Raw genomic sequence first — 14803 nt, 5'->3', positions numbered from 1 at the left:
ATTCATGTGTGTGTGAATCTCTGGGGCCACATTCCACAGCGTCCCAGAACAACCGCTGATCTCTGTGGAATATAAACAAGGTATCAAGGAAACCACTCTACCTCGGGACTTCAACAATTATTGACCACCGTGGAATATAAGCAGGGGGAAACAATCCAACTTGGTACATGTTATTATAATCTAACAGAGTGTATATTCAGAGTCCATGATGAATTGCATCCAAGTACTGTCTCTGTAAGCCAGTACTCACATTACCTTTATTAAATATACAAATAGTTCTTATGAACTCTTTCTCCCTTATACTCAAAAGCTCCTTCCTAAAGGATATAGGGTCTGAAGCCACACAAGGGATCTTCCACATACCAGATTATAAGGGTGGGGGTAGTAAATCTCTTTTTACTGAGAATAACAGTAATTTTTCACATTTACTGAGTATTCCCTATGTATTAGGGACTACCTTAACTACAACTATCAATATATTTCATCTTTATTAAAACAAGAAAGGTCAGTACTCTTATCCCCTTTTACAAATGAAGTGACTGAGGCACAGCAGATGTAACTTTCCCAAAGTCACACACAGACCCCCGGGTAGAAAGACGCCTTATGCTGGTGATTGGTTTGTACCACCCATATGACTCTGAGGAAGAACACAGCTTCACAGAGTCTCTGGGGTGACTCACTCCCTATTGAATACTGCAGGTAATTAAATGAGAATGTCTCAAGCATACTACTCAAGTCTGCTCCTTTATTGACTATATACAGCAATTTCAAATTGTACTATTAGTGTTCAAACCACCACCTATTAATATTTGCCTCTAGAGAAATCAAAAACTTCAAGAAATCTATAGATGCAATGCAGTACAGGTAACCAGTGTCCCATTTCTCAAAATTCTATATGTGTTTTCCTAAAACTGATCTATCTGAGAATTCCCTATGTTTGGGATGCTTTCTGGTTCCCCTTTCCAACCAGAATTCTCATATTCTCTTTCCTATCATCCTTCACAACAAGGCATTTCTCTAGTACATTCGCATCTAACTACATGAATTACTCTGATGAGGAAAACAAAGGCATCCAAAGTCTAAAACATAAGCATAACTTAAAACGTTGTGGTCCACCAGGTCTGAAGATTTTTTTTAATCAAGGCACTTCAAATCATGGTATGACTTCTTGTATCTCTGTAGCATGTGCAAATGTCTTTATTGAAATGAATGGCATTTGGCATGTATACTAGCCAATATAACCATTACCAATTGGCTATATACTATGAGCATACATATGATATTTACATGTGTGGTATAGTATATATACTCACATATACAGCGGAATGATGAAAACATTTTTAATACCTATTCCTTTTGTTGTTACTGCACCACCACACTGTTGTCACAACATGCCTCCCCATAAAAGGAGAGAGTGTTATGCCATAAAACTGAAAAGCACATCTATATAAAGAACACTATTGGCAGCAATGCCTTATGTCGCCTATGCAACCCACTCACAGTAATGTTGCTTTTCTTATCTATCTTAGACTTACAGAGATGGGAAGTGATTGTAAAAGTTGGTTTAAATGTAAATAGTTGATTAGAATCAATTTTATGATCACTATCCATAAATGGAATCATATATTAATAAATTTGAAGTGCTAAGCATTTGGTGAAATATATTTAAATCACATGAGATAATAAATTAAAAATTGTATTAACAAGCTTTAATAAAATCAATAAATTTTTTTAAAAATTGCATTATTTAACAAGTTGTCTCTGTGTGAAATAACAACAGGTATCCCTAACAGTTATAGGATGAGATTTAGGGAAGTCTCTGTTGTAGTAACATTCCCAGAATTTGATAAAGTACGTGGGGTGGGGGAGAGCACAGTAACTGAATAGAAACCTCTATCTATCTTCCCTTCACATGAACACCTAATGCAACAACTATCTGAATAAGCAACCACCTTCAGAAGGACCACATATCATCTCACCAAGGCAGTACCATGGGAGTGTGCAAGAGTCACAGCATCACGGGTCTCGGGGCTACTCCACTGCTGATACACCTGTAGTGATTAGAGGCTTAGATTAGAACACTGAATTCCTTTTGAGAATCTAGAAAGCCTTCTCAAGTAGGATGGGTTCAAATAAGCCCTCACAGTGAACATTAAAATAAATATTTAACTCTTCACTGGCTAAACATGGACAAACATCCACAAGCATCAAGAACATACCGGAAGGTTTGACCCCACCCAATGATGTAAATAAGATACCTGTGACCAATCCTGGAATAATGGAGACTGATGACCTTTCAGACAAAGAATTCAAAATAACAGTCCTGAACAAGCTCAATGAACTTCAAATCAAGAGAGAGAAGCAATTCAGAAGCCTAGCAGAAATGTAACAAAGACATCACAATAATTTTAAAAAAAAGCAGAAATTCTGGAGCTTAAGAGTTTTATTGAGTAACTTAGAAGTGCAACAGAGACTTTAAACAACATACCTGGCCTGGAAGGTAAAGAATTAGTGAGCTTGAAGACAGGCTATTTGGAAATGCACAATCAGACGAGAAAAAAGAAAAAAGAATGAATAAAAATGAAGCATGCCTACAAGATTTAGAAAATAACCTTCAAAAAGCAAATCTTAGAGTTATTTGCCTTAAAGAGGAGATAGAGAGAGGGATTGGGGTAAAAAGTTCATTCAAGAAATAATAACAGAGAACTTTCCACACCTAGAGCAAAAATTCAATATTCATCAACCATAATTTGAAAAAGTGAGTGATTCCTATGAGAATATAACAAAGCAATCTAAAACTTATTGGTTAAAAATAAGAACCACTTATTACTTGTGACAGTATTGCAAGGATTATCCAGGTAGTTCTGCTGATCTGACCCTGGCATGGCTGATCTTGCCTTAGCCCTCTTTAATATCAGCTGGCAGGTCAGATCATATAAAAGGGCTTCACACTCAAGTATGGCAGCTGATAGGAGGTAGCTCATGTGATGAGGATGTGGACTATTTTTTCTCATTATCAAATACACTTGTTTGTGCTTGTTCATATGGCAGTTTTTCTACATACATAATGAGTGAGATGCACACCATCTAGGGGATGGTCATGATGGAGACTCAGACTTTTGGGGGGAGGGGGGGAAATGGGCATTTATCGAAACCTTAAAATCTGTACCCCCATAATATGCCGAAATAATAAAAAAAAATTGCATAGAAAAAAAAATAAAATAAAATAAAATTCAATTTAATAGTGATATTATGTCCTAATTTCAAAGAAAATTAGAAATTGCATAAATAGCACAGGTTATGAAAAAAAATTTTGAGTACTCAGAGAAACAGAAGTCAACAGGAAAAGCATTTCCTCATCATACAAAGTCTAACACAGTTTTTTCTGATTTCTCATTTTTTCATATATAATAATTATGTAATTGAGTCCTTATCAAATAATATATACAAAATGAACATTTAATTAATAATTGCTAATTCAAAATAATATGAGCACTACAAATAACTTTGTTAATCCTATATAGAATTGTTCCCAGATTTTTTTTGCTCTCTTAACAAAACAAAAACTATATTTCTGACACTATATTGATGATATATTTGGAATTTTATCTGGACACAGTGAGCAGAGAGGAGAAAACTGTAAAAGTTACTCAAGCAAAAGTGAGTTATTAAGGTAAGAGAGAGATGGCATTTTTAATTTGTCATGTTGAAAAAGTCTTGATGCATATGATTGCCTGATTTTCATTTTAGTCTACACTATCTTGGGACTCCAACAATTATTGACCACTATGGAATATAAACAGTGAGGAAAACAATCCAACTCTGTACATGTTATAATCTAACATTATATATTAATTATATATATTAATATTAATATATATTAATATTATATTCTAATCATTAAATTAATTCCTCTCAAATATCTAAATTTAAACCAACTTTTAAAATCACTTCTCATCTCTCCATGTCTAAGATCAATACATAATCAAAGAAATCAGCTTTACTGTGAATGGGTTGCCTTGGTGACATAGGGCATCTCTGCCAATAGTGTTCTTTATAGATGTGCTTTTAGCTTTTCTGTTATGAGGCTCTTTCCTTTTATGGGAAAGGACATGTTGTGACAATAGTGTGGTGGTGCATTAAGAACAAAATGAATAGATATTAAACAAAGGTTTTCCTCATTCTACTCCATATCTCAGTATATAGAGTATATTGCATATGTATGTATCATATACACACTCATACTGCGTAGCCAGTGAGTAATGGCTATTTTGGCTAGAACACATGCTAAGTGCCATTCATTTCAATATGAAAACTTTTACATGCACTACAGAAAAACAAGAAGTCAAAGTGTGGGTTCGAAGTGTTTTGATTGAAAAAAAAGTACCTACCACATAGGAAGTACTGAGTAAATGTGAGCAATTATCAGTATCTCTGTAAAAGAGATTCATTGTCCACACCCCTATCTGGCATTTGGAATATCTATGATGTGGCTTCAGACCCTACATCCTTTAGGAAGGAGCTTTTGAGTATAAGACACACAAAGTTTAAAAAAACCTATCCATACATTTCATAATGGCCTTGTGAGTACTGGCTCACAGAGGCAATGCTTGGGTGCAGCATACAATGCTTTGCAATTCATTATGGATTTTGAATGCAAGTGTGTTAGATTGTAATAACATGTACAAAGTTGGATTGTTTTCCCCACTGTTTATATTCCATAGTGATCAATAATTGTTGGAGTCCCAAGATAGAGTAGTTTTCTTAATATCTTACTGATATTCCACAGAGATCAATGATTGTGTTGGGAAGCTTATGGAATGTGGCCCCAGAGATTCACACACACACAAATATAAAGAGCATAAGATTTTCCATCATAGCATCTTCAGAAACAGGAGAAGCAACATCTGTTCAATAGTTTGGTTAGTTGTACTACACTTTATATTTTGAGGAATGGAAATGAAAAATATTTTCTGGGAGATGGATGGTTTATGGTTTCTTGTCATTTTGTAATTTATTATAGTCCTATGTATGAGAAAGAGGAATTATAAAGGAGAGCAGTAGTATTAGATGATTTTTTAAAACATCAGTGGTTTATTCTTCTCTTAATCGAACATTATTTTAAGAAATGCCATACTTGGAGCACTGTTTAATGAAAATATTTTTTTTGTGTGTATTAAGAAACAAATTGATGGGAAATGGGAACAATCTACAGAACCAATTATCTTGTAACAGATATTAGTGTTATAGGGAAACAGTGTGAACCTATTGGGATGAATGCTTGTTTTCTCTCACGCTCTCTCTTCTTCTCTTTTACCCTAACTGCATTAATGCAAGCTGGCAGAGACCACACAGAGATCCTCTGGACTGTCACCACGATGCTGAGGGTGGCAGTGAGAGTCCTACAGGACTGTTCATGGATGGAGGTGGGCGTGTGAACCACCCTGAAGCAGAAAAAAAAAAAAGTGATCAATTTTGCTTTTTGAAAAACCCTTTGAAATGTGTCTCTGGCAGGTTTCTCAGCTATGGCACTATAGACAGTTTGGTCAGTTGACGTTTTGTTCTGTGTTTTGGGGACAGGAAGTTGTGGGATGGGGACCCTCAAAAGTATAGCTGACCATTTAACATCATCCCCACTAGGTGTCAGTATTAACTGCTCCCTGTTGTGACAACCCAAATTGTCTGGAGACACTGACAAATTATCCTGTAGGCACTAAAGTCACCCTTGCACATTGCTCTATGGGCAATGAACATCATGATTTGTCATGTTTAGATTTGAAACAGGAAAGGGCTTTAAAAATTATAAACTACTTTGACCTCAGAGAAAGACAAATAACTCACTTTTCCTCATCATTTGAAAAAGAAAACTATATCATCAGAACAATTATGTTTGTAGCTAGGATTTTGTAATCGACATATCCTGCACATCTTTGAAATCAGTTCAAGAATGGAAATAGTACCAGGCTGTGTTGGTCTCTAGTTCAATTCTTTTTTCTCCAGCAATACTTACAGGTGCCTTTACAGACTCATAGGTATTTACCAAGGGTTGGGAAAGGAGAGAATAAATGAGGGGCATCTCATGCTCTCTTTGAACTTGTTACGTTCAAAGGCCTGGAAGGTATGGGTCTCTCATTAGAAAAAAATTCTACCTTTGTCCCCACCTCCAACATACAATTCTTATGTTTGTGAGAGTTCAGGCAATTTATAGATTCCTTTAATAAACAATAGGAATAAAATTGCTATGTTCATGGATGCTATAAGGATTAAATATGAAATGCAGGTTGCATATATATGTGTGTGTGCGTGTATAAATATTTTGTACTATATTTCTGACTGTTTCTTAGCTTCTGTCTTATCAATAATTTTTCATGTTATTAAAATTATTTTATTACCTGCATATTTTTCAGCAAATATATACTATAATTTCCATAATTTCACTCTCGTTTGATACAGTATTTCCAAACTGTAATACCATAAATAATGCTGTCATTCAAGTGCATATTTAACAATAAGTCCATATATGCATCTTTGATCAATTCTTCAAACAGATTCAAAGCAGTATATTCATTTACTAAATACATCTTTTTAAGGCTGAAGAGTCATAGGTACACTAGTGTACACAAGAATACCAATTCCCAGAACCATGGCTGATACTGAAGAGTGTAATTAACAAAATTGCTATGCAAATGTTATAGAGATAATGCTAATATAGGAGATAAAAACTACTTTCTCCATCTAAAATTTAACTACAAAATATGAGCACTTGTGGGTTAACAATCTTGAATAATAATAACTCTCATTACTTCATAGGGAAATTCAGAGAACAGTATTATATATTTTAAATATTATTTCCTGGGATCCAAATGTGGAGTCTGTGATGAAAAGGGGATTTGAATTTCACAGAGCAATAAGGCTAATTAAATAATAGTCTTACCTCTTTTCCAATGATTCAGTGACAGGCTCTCAATTATGAAAAACTTGTTATAACAATCATATCAGTTCATACAAATGTTAAAGTTTTTGTTTGCTCTCAGAACTGTGAGTTTTATGCATCCATATTATACAATTAATGTATCCATATTACACAATTAAACAATGTCTAATTTTTTCCTAAACTTCACCAAAAGTCCTATTCTTGTTGATAAAATTAACTGTACAACTTCTTCTGATATATTTTTATAGGAGAAACACTATATTGGATCATATGATAGAGAATGAATTTTAAGGTTTTTTTCTCCAATCCCAACTAACTTGGGGACATGGGCAAGGGAAACTGCTCCACTGTGACAGAGTTCATTCTCCTTGGACTATCAGATGCCCCTGAGCTGCGAGCTTTCCTACCTCTGATGTTCCTCCTCATCTATGGAGTCACAGTTTTGGCCAACCTGGGTATGACTGCATTGATTCATGTGAGCTCTGGGCTTCATACTCCTATGTATTTTTTCCTCAGCCACTTATCCTTCATAGATTTCTGCTACTCTTCAATCATCGTGCCAAAGATGTTGGCTAATATCCTCAACAAAGACAAATCCATCTCCTTCCTGGGATGCATGATGCAATTCTACTTGTTTTGCACATGTGTGGTCACTGAGGTCTTCCTGCTGGCTGTGATGGCCTATGACCGCTTTGTGGCCATCTGTACCCCACTGCTGTACATGGTCACCATGTCTCAGAAGCTCTGTGTGGGGCTGGTATCTTGCTGCTACTTCTGTGGGACGCTGTGTTCTCTAATCCACCTGTGCTTGGCTCTTGAGATCCCATCTTATAGATCCAATGTGATTAACCACTTCTTCTGTGATCTACCCCCTCTCTTAAGTCTTGCTTGCTCTGATGTCACTGTGAATGAGGTGCTGCTGTTCATTGTGGCCAGTTTCAATGAGATCAGTACCATTGTGATCATTCTCACTTCCTACTTGTTTATTGTCATCACCATCCTGAGGATGCGCTCTGCAGAAGGAAGGTGCAAAGCTTTTTCCACCTGTGCCTCCCACCTCACGGCCATTGTGGTCTTCCATGGAACGATCCTTTCCATTTACTGCCGGCCCAGTTCGGGTACCAGTGGGGATGCTGACAAAGTGGCCACAGTGTTCTACACTGTAGTGATTCCCATGCTGAACCCCCTGATCTACAGCCTGAGGAACAAGGATGTAAAGGAGGCTCTAAGGAAAGTGCTGGGCTCCAAAATATATTCATAGAAGAGATTTTATTAGTAGGGTTCAGGATTCCAAAGTGGAAGCAGGTGAGAGACTAATAGGAGTGCTGCAGTGTTATACCAGACAGCAGATTAAGGAAAGTTTGTAGTTGTGACTGAGTCTTTTGGATTCATTTATCTTTGTGCTTTTTAATTTTAAAAGAGATGTTAAACATACTTCAAAGTTTGAAACAAGTAAATTTAATTTCAAGAATAACATTTATTTTTAAATATTCCTTTCACAAGAATAGATCCATTTTATTTTTAATGTGTGCTGTCACATTAATGATGACCCATATATTTTATCCATATTTATTATGGTTTTACTAAATTAATGAGTATCCCATTAATAATTATGTAGAAGATGGCACTGTTTCCAAGCCTAATGAATGATGTTTCTGAAATATTCCTTATCACATACTTTTCTACTCCTTGTCCATTACCGTTTCATAGTTCACTTATTATAAGACATGCCATCATTAAACATTGCCACAATAAACAAACTTTGATGATTGAACTATGACATGATAACTTCTGTACTATGAATTGTAAGATATAGCCAATCACAGAGAGGTTATAATATTAATAGATACAAGTGTGTCTTAGAATAGATAAAATATGATATAGAATAAAATGCCAATGTTCTTTGCTAGAATTCTCTCAGGAAAGAGAACAATGGGGTCCATATTATCATAGGTTTCAATTTAATTTTTATAGCATAGTCAAGACTTTCCAGTTGATAACTATTTGATCCTTATAACAAAGGTCTAAGGTCACAGCACAGAGTTTGCAGGATCCACACTCTAGCTGGAGGGAAAGCCATGTAAATGCATAAACAGATAACTATAGCACACTGCGGCTGGAGCACTCATGAAACAAATGCTGATTCACTGAAATTGTGACCATCAAAGAAAAATAGACTTGCTCTGGAGGAGTCAGAAAATGTTTCATGGAAGGTTTCACAACTCAGCAGTGTTTTGATGTATGAACAAGTTGATGTGACATAACACAAATATGCAGATATATAAAACAAGATAGATATTGATATTTGTGGAGACTAAAATTTGTACAGAAAAGTGAGTAAGAATATGTCTAGTAGAGAAGCCTTTGGATGACATTTTGAGGAATGTGGAAATGCACATATAAATGATTAGGAGTTACTCAAATTTACAAACAGGAGAATGATTTGATCAGTATAGCTTTTAAATTTGAATGCTCATAGCATAGTTAACACTTTCCGGTTCATGACTATTTGATCCTTACACCAAAGGCCTAAAAATAAACTAAAATTTATTTTATTTTAGTTTACACTTATTTGATGTACTTATTTTTTTGAATAAGTGATATATTCACATGATCTACTTTCTCTTCTTTTATCTCAGCTATGTGAAAAATACCTAGTATGGGCATCCAGAGATATTTCACACATATTCAAACAAATATATAAATATAAGTTTATTTATTTTGTAAAGAGCTATGTTAATGTCAGTGCAGCAGACATATATGAAGATGAATTTATAGGCATAAAGACCAATTTGGAGTCTATTAAATAGTACGAGTGTTAGATAATAATGTGATCTAAAGAATTGTCAGTGGTGATAAAGGAGATATCAAGAATTTCATGGAGATATGGCATTTGAAGGGCTTTCAGAATCTAAATGCATTGATAACAGTTGTATGATCAATCAGAAGCAAAGAAAAATTGCACAATAGACATTATATTTGTTTACAGGATATTTGGGATGTTGGCAATAACTTTAAACATTCTGATATACTGGTTGCAGCCAGATGTAGCTGCTTCTGGGAACACTGACTGAGAAACTAATTTCAAACATTTGTAGTCCTGTAGGCTAATACATATAAAGAGATGATCTGCACCCAATATTCCTGGCAGGAATATAACTAAGTAGCTGAGAGACCTGAAGGCAGAATCTCCCTGGTTCCCTAAGGTGATAAGTGTAACAAGAGGGGAGTTAGGTTTTTTTAAAGACCAGGAACATGGCAGATATTTAAGAAACAGTTGTTGAGTAAATAAAAAATATATAATTCCTGCTATAATTTATTGTAATCACACACAAAAAAAGAGATTATAGGAATGATCAGGGAGCACAGAGAAAGGACATTTAAACTTTTAAGTTAACTTTTATATAAAATGTTTCTAAAACTGCTAGTATTTTCCTTCAGGTTTTCCATGAAACCTGAATTACATCAGAAAAGAGTATTTAATTTTAATTGCCTGTTTTGAGGCCCTTGGAGAATAAGGTAAACATTTTTTTTTTCTATATCATGGTGACACTGGGAGTGACAGTAGAAATAAAAGTCTTAGCATCTCCCCAAAATACGCTCTCCAAAGGCAGGAGTGCGCTACCTTTTCCACCAGCAGGTTAGTTTACCAGTCTGAGAAAAGAGATATTCTTTTCTATGTAAGGTATCTAGAAGATGCCGTAGGTTTTGTGGTTTCTGCATGAGAACCATAATTTGGGGGATATTTGAAGTCACTGCGGACAGTACATATCTGGACATCTGGGGAACAGGAAGTGTACTCTTTCCACACTTGGTATAGAGCTTTGTTTACAAGGCCTGGCTTAGCTGATTTTCTTGATAGTATAGACCTGAACAACTATTTCCTGGGAATTGGAGAATAGAAGGGCCCTAAGAATTTTCATCCCTCAATACTTTCACTGAACTGATTTACATATTTTATAATCTAAAGATTATCTTAAAGGTGGTCAAAAGAATTATGAAGTGAAGTATGAAAATATGATCATTACAAAATAAAATGTTAAGATCTCTATGCGTAATGAAACACAGAGGGCTGGATATACAACTAAGAGAGTCAAAGACACCAGGTTCATTGATCATCCAAAATGTATATGTCATTGGGCAAGCTATGGTTTCTTCAAACATCTACTCACTCATCTGTAGAATAAAGCTGTTCAATAGATACTCGTCGAAAAAGCATAAAATATTGTTTACTTTTGTTTGATCTATTTAGTAAAAGAGAAGAATAATGATTAAAATGCTAAACTAACAATTAACTATGGATATAAATGATAATTATAGGACTACTCTTTCACTAGACCATAATATATGCACATATTATTACATGAACAATAGTTATAATTATAGAGGCTATTTCAGATGCTTCCACTTTTCCTCAGTAAATGTAGCACTAAATTAACAAGTTATTTTATTTTGTTAGACTTTTCTTTGCAGAATTACTAAAATTCAGTGAGATTTTAGTGTCCTACATGAGGGTTTGATTGCATGTTAACATCTAAATTGCTTGAGTCAATAATTATTACTCTTGTAACCAAAATGTTTGTACCCTCATAATATCCTGAAATAAAAATAATAAACCATTAAAAAAAAGTTGTATTAAGAACATGAGAAGAACTAATTTTACAATTATTGAGAAACTAACATTTATTAGTTAATCTATTTCTGAGACTCTGATTCCTCCTGTCATGATACTTCACATTTAGCAGGACAATAACTGAAAATTATTTGTCTCATTTTATAATCTATAGACAGGATAGTTATTCATGCTTATGTGTCAATCACTTTCCATATTTTATTTCCGATATTGCTTTTCAGATCGCACAAAAGAGAAACATGTTTCTGAGAGAGAGAAATATAACTTCTGGGGCCACATTTGCCCTCTTGGGCTTTTCAGATTACCTGGATCTGTGGGTTCCCCTCTTCTTTGCATTTCTGGCAATCTATACCTTCAGCGTCGTTGGGAATCTTGGGATGATTGTGATCATCAAAATTAACCCAAAATTGCACACTCCTATGTACTTTTTCCTCAGCCACCTCTCCTTCATGGATTTTTGCTACTCTTCCATCATTGCTCTCAAGATGCTGGTGAACCTGGCTGTAGAAGACAGAACCATTTCATTCTCAGAGTGTATGGTGCAATTCTTTTTCTTTTGCACCTTTGTGGTGACTGAATTAATTCTATTTGCTGTGATGGCCTACAATCACTTTGTGGCCATTTGCAACCCCCTGCTCTACATGGTTACCATGTCTCAGAAACTCTGCCTTGCTGGTGGTTGGATCGTACCCGTGGGGAGTAATATGTTCCTTGACACTCACGTGCTCTACTTTAAAGTTATCTTCCCAGGGTTTCAACACGATCAATCACTTCTTCTGTGAATTATCTTCCCTGATATCGCTCTCTTGCTCTGATTCTTATCTCAGCCGGTTGCTTCTTGTCATTGTTGCCACTTTTAATGAGATAATCACACTATTCATCATTCTCATGTCTTATGTGTTCATCGTTGGCACCACCCTGAAGATGCATTCAGCCAGTGGACACCGCAAAGTTTTCTCCACCTGCGCCTCCCACTTGACCACCATCACCATCTTCCATGGCACCATCCTCTTCCTCTACTCTGTGCCCAACTCCCAAAACTCCAGGCACATGGTCAAAGTAGCATCTGTGTTTTACACAGTGGGGATTCCCATGCTGAATCCGCTGATCTACAGTCTGAGAAACAAAGACGTCAAAGATACAATCAGAAAGATAATGAACACAATTTTTTTCTCATATTGAATGTATATGCATTCAATATGTATATTTTTTCATATTGAATGTATACATTTAATTTGGTTATTTCACAACTTCTTATGTTTTTTGAATGGACCAGGCAATCAAGAGTTCATTTAAAAAAAAACTTTAAATTTTCCAAAATGAAATTTTATAATGGAATTACTCTGAGTCAGAGAGACTATTCTTTGGCTCAACTTGTATAACCAAGACAAGATTGATTGACCTTGACTTAAATCTTTGTCTACAAAGTGATATAGAATGATTTATTTCATTAGGTGTCATGTGGTACAAATGAAAATGTAGATAACATATCTGACATATTGTAGATGTGCAATATAGGCTAGTTCTTTCGTTCTTTCTTTCCTGGTAACTGAAAGGTTATAGGTGCTAATTAAATAACCAATTTTGTATTGTAAATTTAATGAAGTAAATGACATTTAGGAAAAAATAGACCCACCATTTAGCACCTCAAAATCCAGTGGTGTTGGTAAATATCATAATAGGATTTGCAGGAAGAGTACCTCAAATCCATTTGGGGATATAAAGGTATTACTTTATAATTTTGTGCTACTTTAATTAGGCCTTGTAGGATGGACAGATTTTTAAGAGAAGCAAAGGAGCCAGATAGAAGTCTTATTCAGGAGTAAAGAGCATGAACAATGTTCAGGAGGCAATTCTGTAAGATTGAGTCAATGTTTGATATACTTGCAAAGTATATTGCTAGAGGCTTGAAGGAATGCACAACAGAATATGATGTTGCTACTATTCTATTCCAGAAAAGAGTTCTAGTATGGAGAATGAAAGAATGTATAAAAGGTTTAGAAATATTTGATTGCTTCTTAGAACATGGAGAGCAAAAACAGGGATGGCATGATCACTTTCAACGTTCATGACTCTTGTCCATCACCTACCAATCAGAATAAATATTCATAGGGCAGGTTGAACAAGGGTATATGACAATTGTCTTCATCAGGACTCTTTAGACAGTCTTCAAAAAACAATTGGGTGAAACCGTTATAAGTATTGAGAGCTAATTGCCCTGCTTAGATTTGAATGTTGTTTTAAATTAACTGTCATTTTGAATTATAATTTAAACAAAGAAATAAAGCTCAAGATTATTGTGTGTATCAGGGAGGTTTGATATTCCTTTAATAAGTATAATATTTATTATAAGAAGTCCTCACTCATACACAGAGGTATCTAATTTGGAAATTTTATAATATAATATTTACCTTTTCTCTAATCTCTTCTATCATGTATTTTAATTGAATTACTTATAAACAGTCTTCCTGTGTTCTATATTCTTTGCATCTTTGGATAAAATTCCAAATGAAGTTCTAAAGCTATTGAAAGAAGAAGTTCTATCTGTTTTTGGAAGATAAAATGAAAACTGGCCAACATTTTATACTGGCTGAATGAAATAATTTGCATCAGTTATGTGATTATAAAATTATCATGATCAATTAAAATCACTTTTTTAAAGTTAATATTTGCATAAGTAATATTATCCAACATTATATATTCACAAATAAACTGCTGCCACTATATATTATCATCTAATTGATCTTTAACTTACCTTAAACAATGGTAAAAACATAGTAAAAAGTTGTATTAATCTTGATTGGAATTAATGATGAATAATCAATTTTCAAAATATAAATTTTTATATGTCTTTCCTTACTTAGGAAAGGATGATTACATTCTTGGGAAGTTTAAGATATATAGTCTTCTAAATTTCTATCCTGAGGAAATGGAGATAAATACTGTTTAAGGGCTCTGGTCTATTATTTAAAATTAGCGGGAGACATAATCAAGATAATAATTTGGGGGGCTAATGCAAATAAATACTGCTGTAAAATTTCATATTCTTCATTCTTTAAATTTTAAAATATCTTGGTAGCTCCTAAAACCTGCAAATACAGGCCGGGCGCGGTGGCTCACGCCTGTAATCCTAGCTCTCTGGGAGGCCGAGGCGGGCGGATTGCTCGAGGTCAGGAGTTCGAAACCAGCCTGAGCAAGAGCGAGACCCTGTCTCTACTATAAATAGAAAGAAATTA

The 14803-nt window shown here is 34.8% G+C and overlaps 2 protein-coding genes across 2 annotated transcripts; both read left to right on the top strand.

Moving 5' to 3' along the window:
* The first annotated feature begins 7259 nt into the window (after positions 1 to 7259).
* Positions 7260 to 8195, top strand: LOC105861304 (olfactory receptor 5L1-like). The gene has a single exon (XM_012746694.2). The coding sequence runs from the start codon at positions 7260 to 7262 to the stop codon at positions 8193 to 8195; it is 936 nt and encodes a 311-aa protein (XP_012602148.1).
* Positions 8196 to 11806: 3611 nt separating this feature from the next.
* On the top strand, positions 11807 to 12749 carry LOC105861294 (olfactory receptor 5D16-like). Its single transcript, XM_012746682.3, is given in 2 exon segments — positions 11807 to 12234; positions 12236 to 12749. Coding segments are annotated over 2 exon segments (942 nt in total).
* Positions 12750 to 14803: the final 2054 nt, after the last annotated feature.

The sequence above is a fragment of the Microcebus murinus genome, chromosome 4 (assembly GCF_040939455.1).
Source record: "Microcebus murinus isolate Inina chromosome 4, M.murinus_Inina_mat1.0, whole genome shotgun sequence".
NCBI classification, from domain to species: domain Eukaryota; kingdom Metazoa; phylum Chordata; class Mammalia; order Primates; family Cheirogaleidae; genus Microcebus; species Microcebus murinus.
The sequence above is the reverse complement of the archived record's forward strand: the minus strand, read 5'-3'. Positions and strand labels throughout refer to the sequence as shown.

What these genes read in the sequence shown, in the direction of transcription:
- LOC105861304 (XM_012746694.2), top strand. Translation starts at nt 7,260, where the DNA reads ATGGGCAAGGGAAACTGCTCCACTGTGACAGAGTTCATTCTCCTTGGA.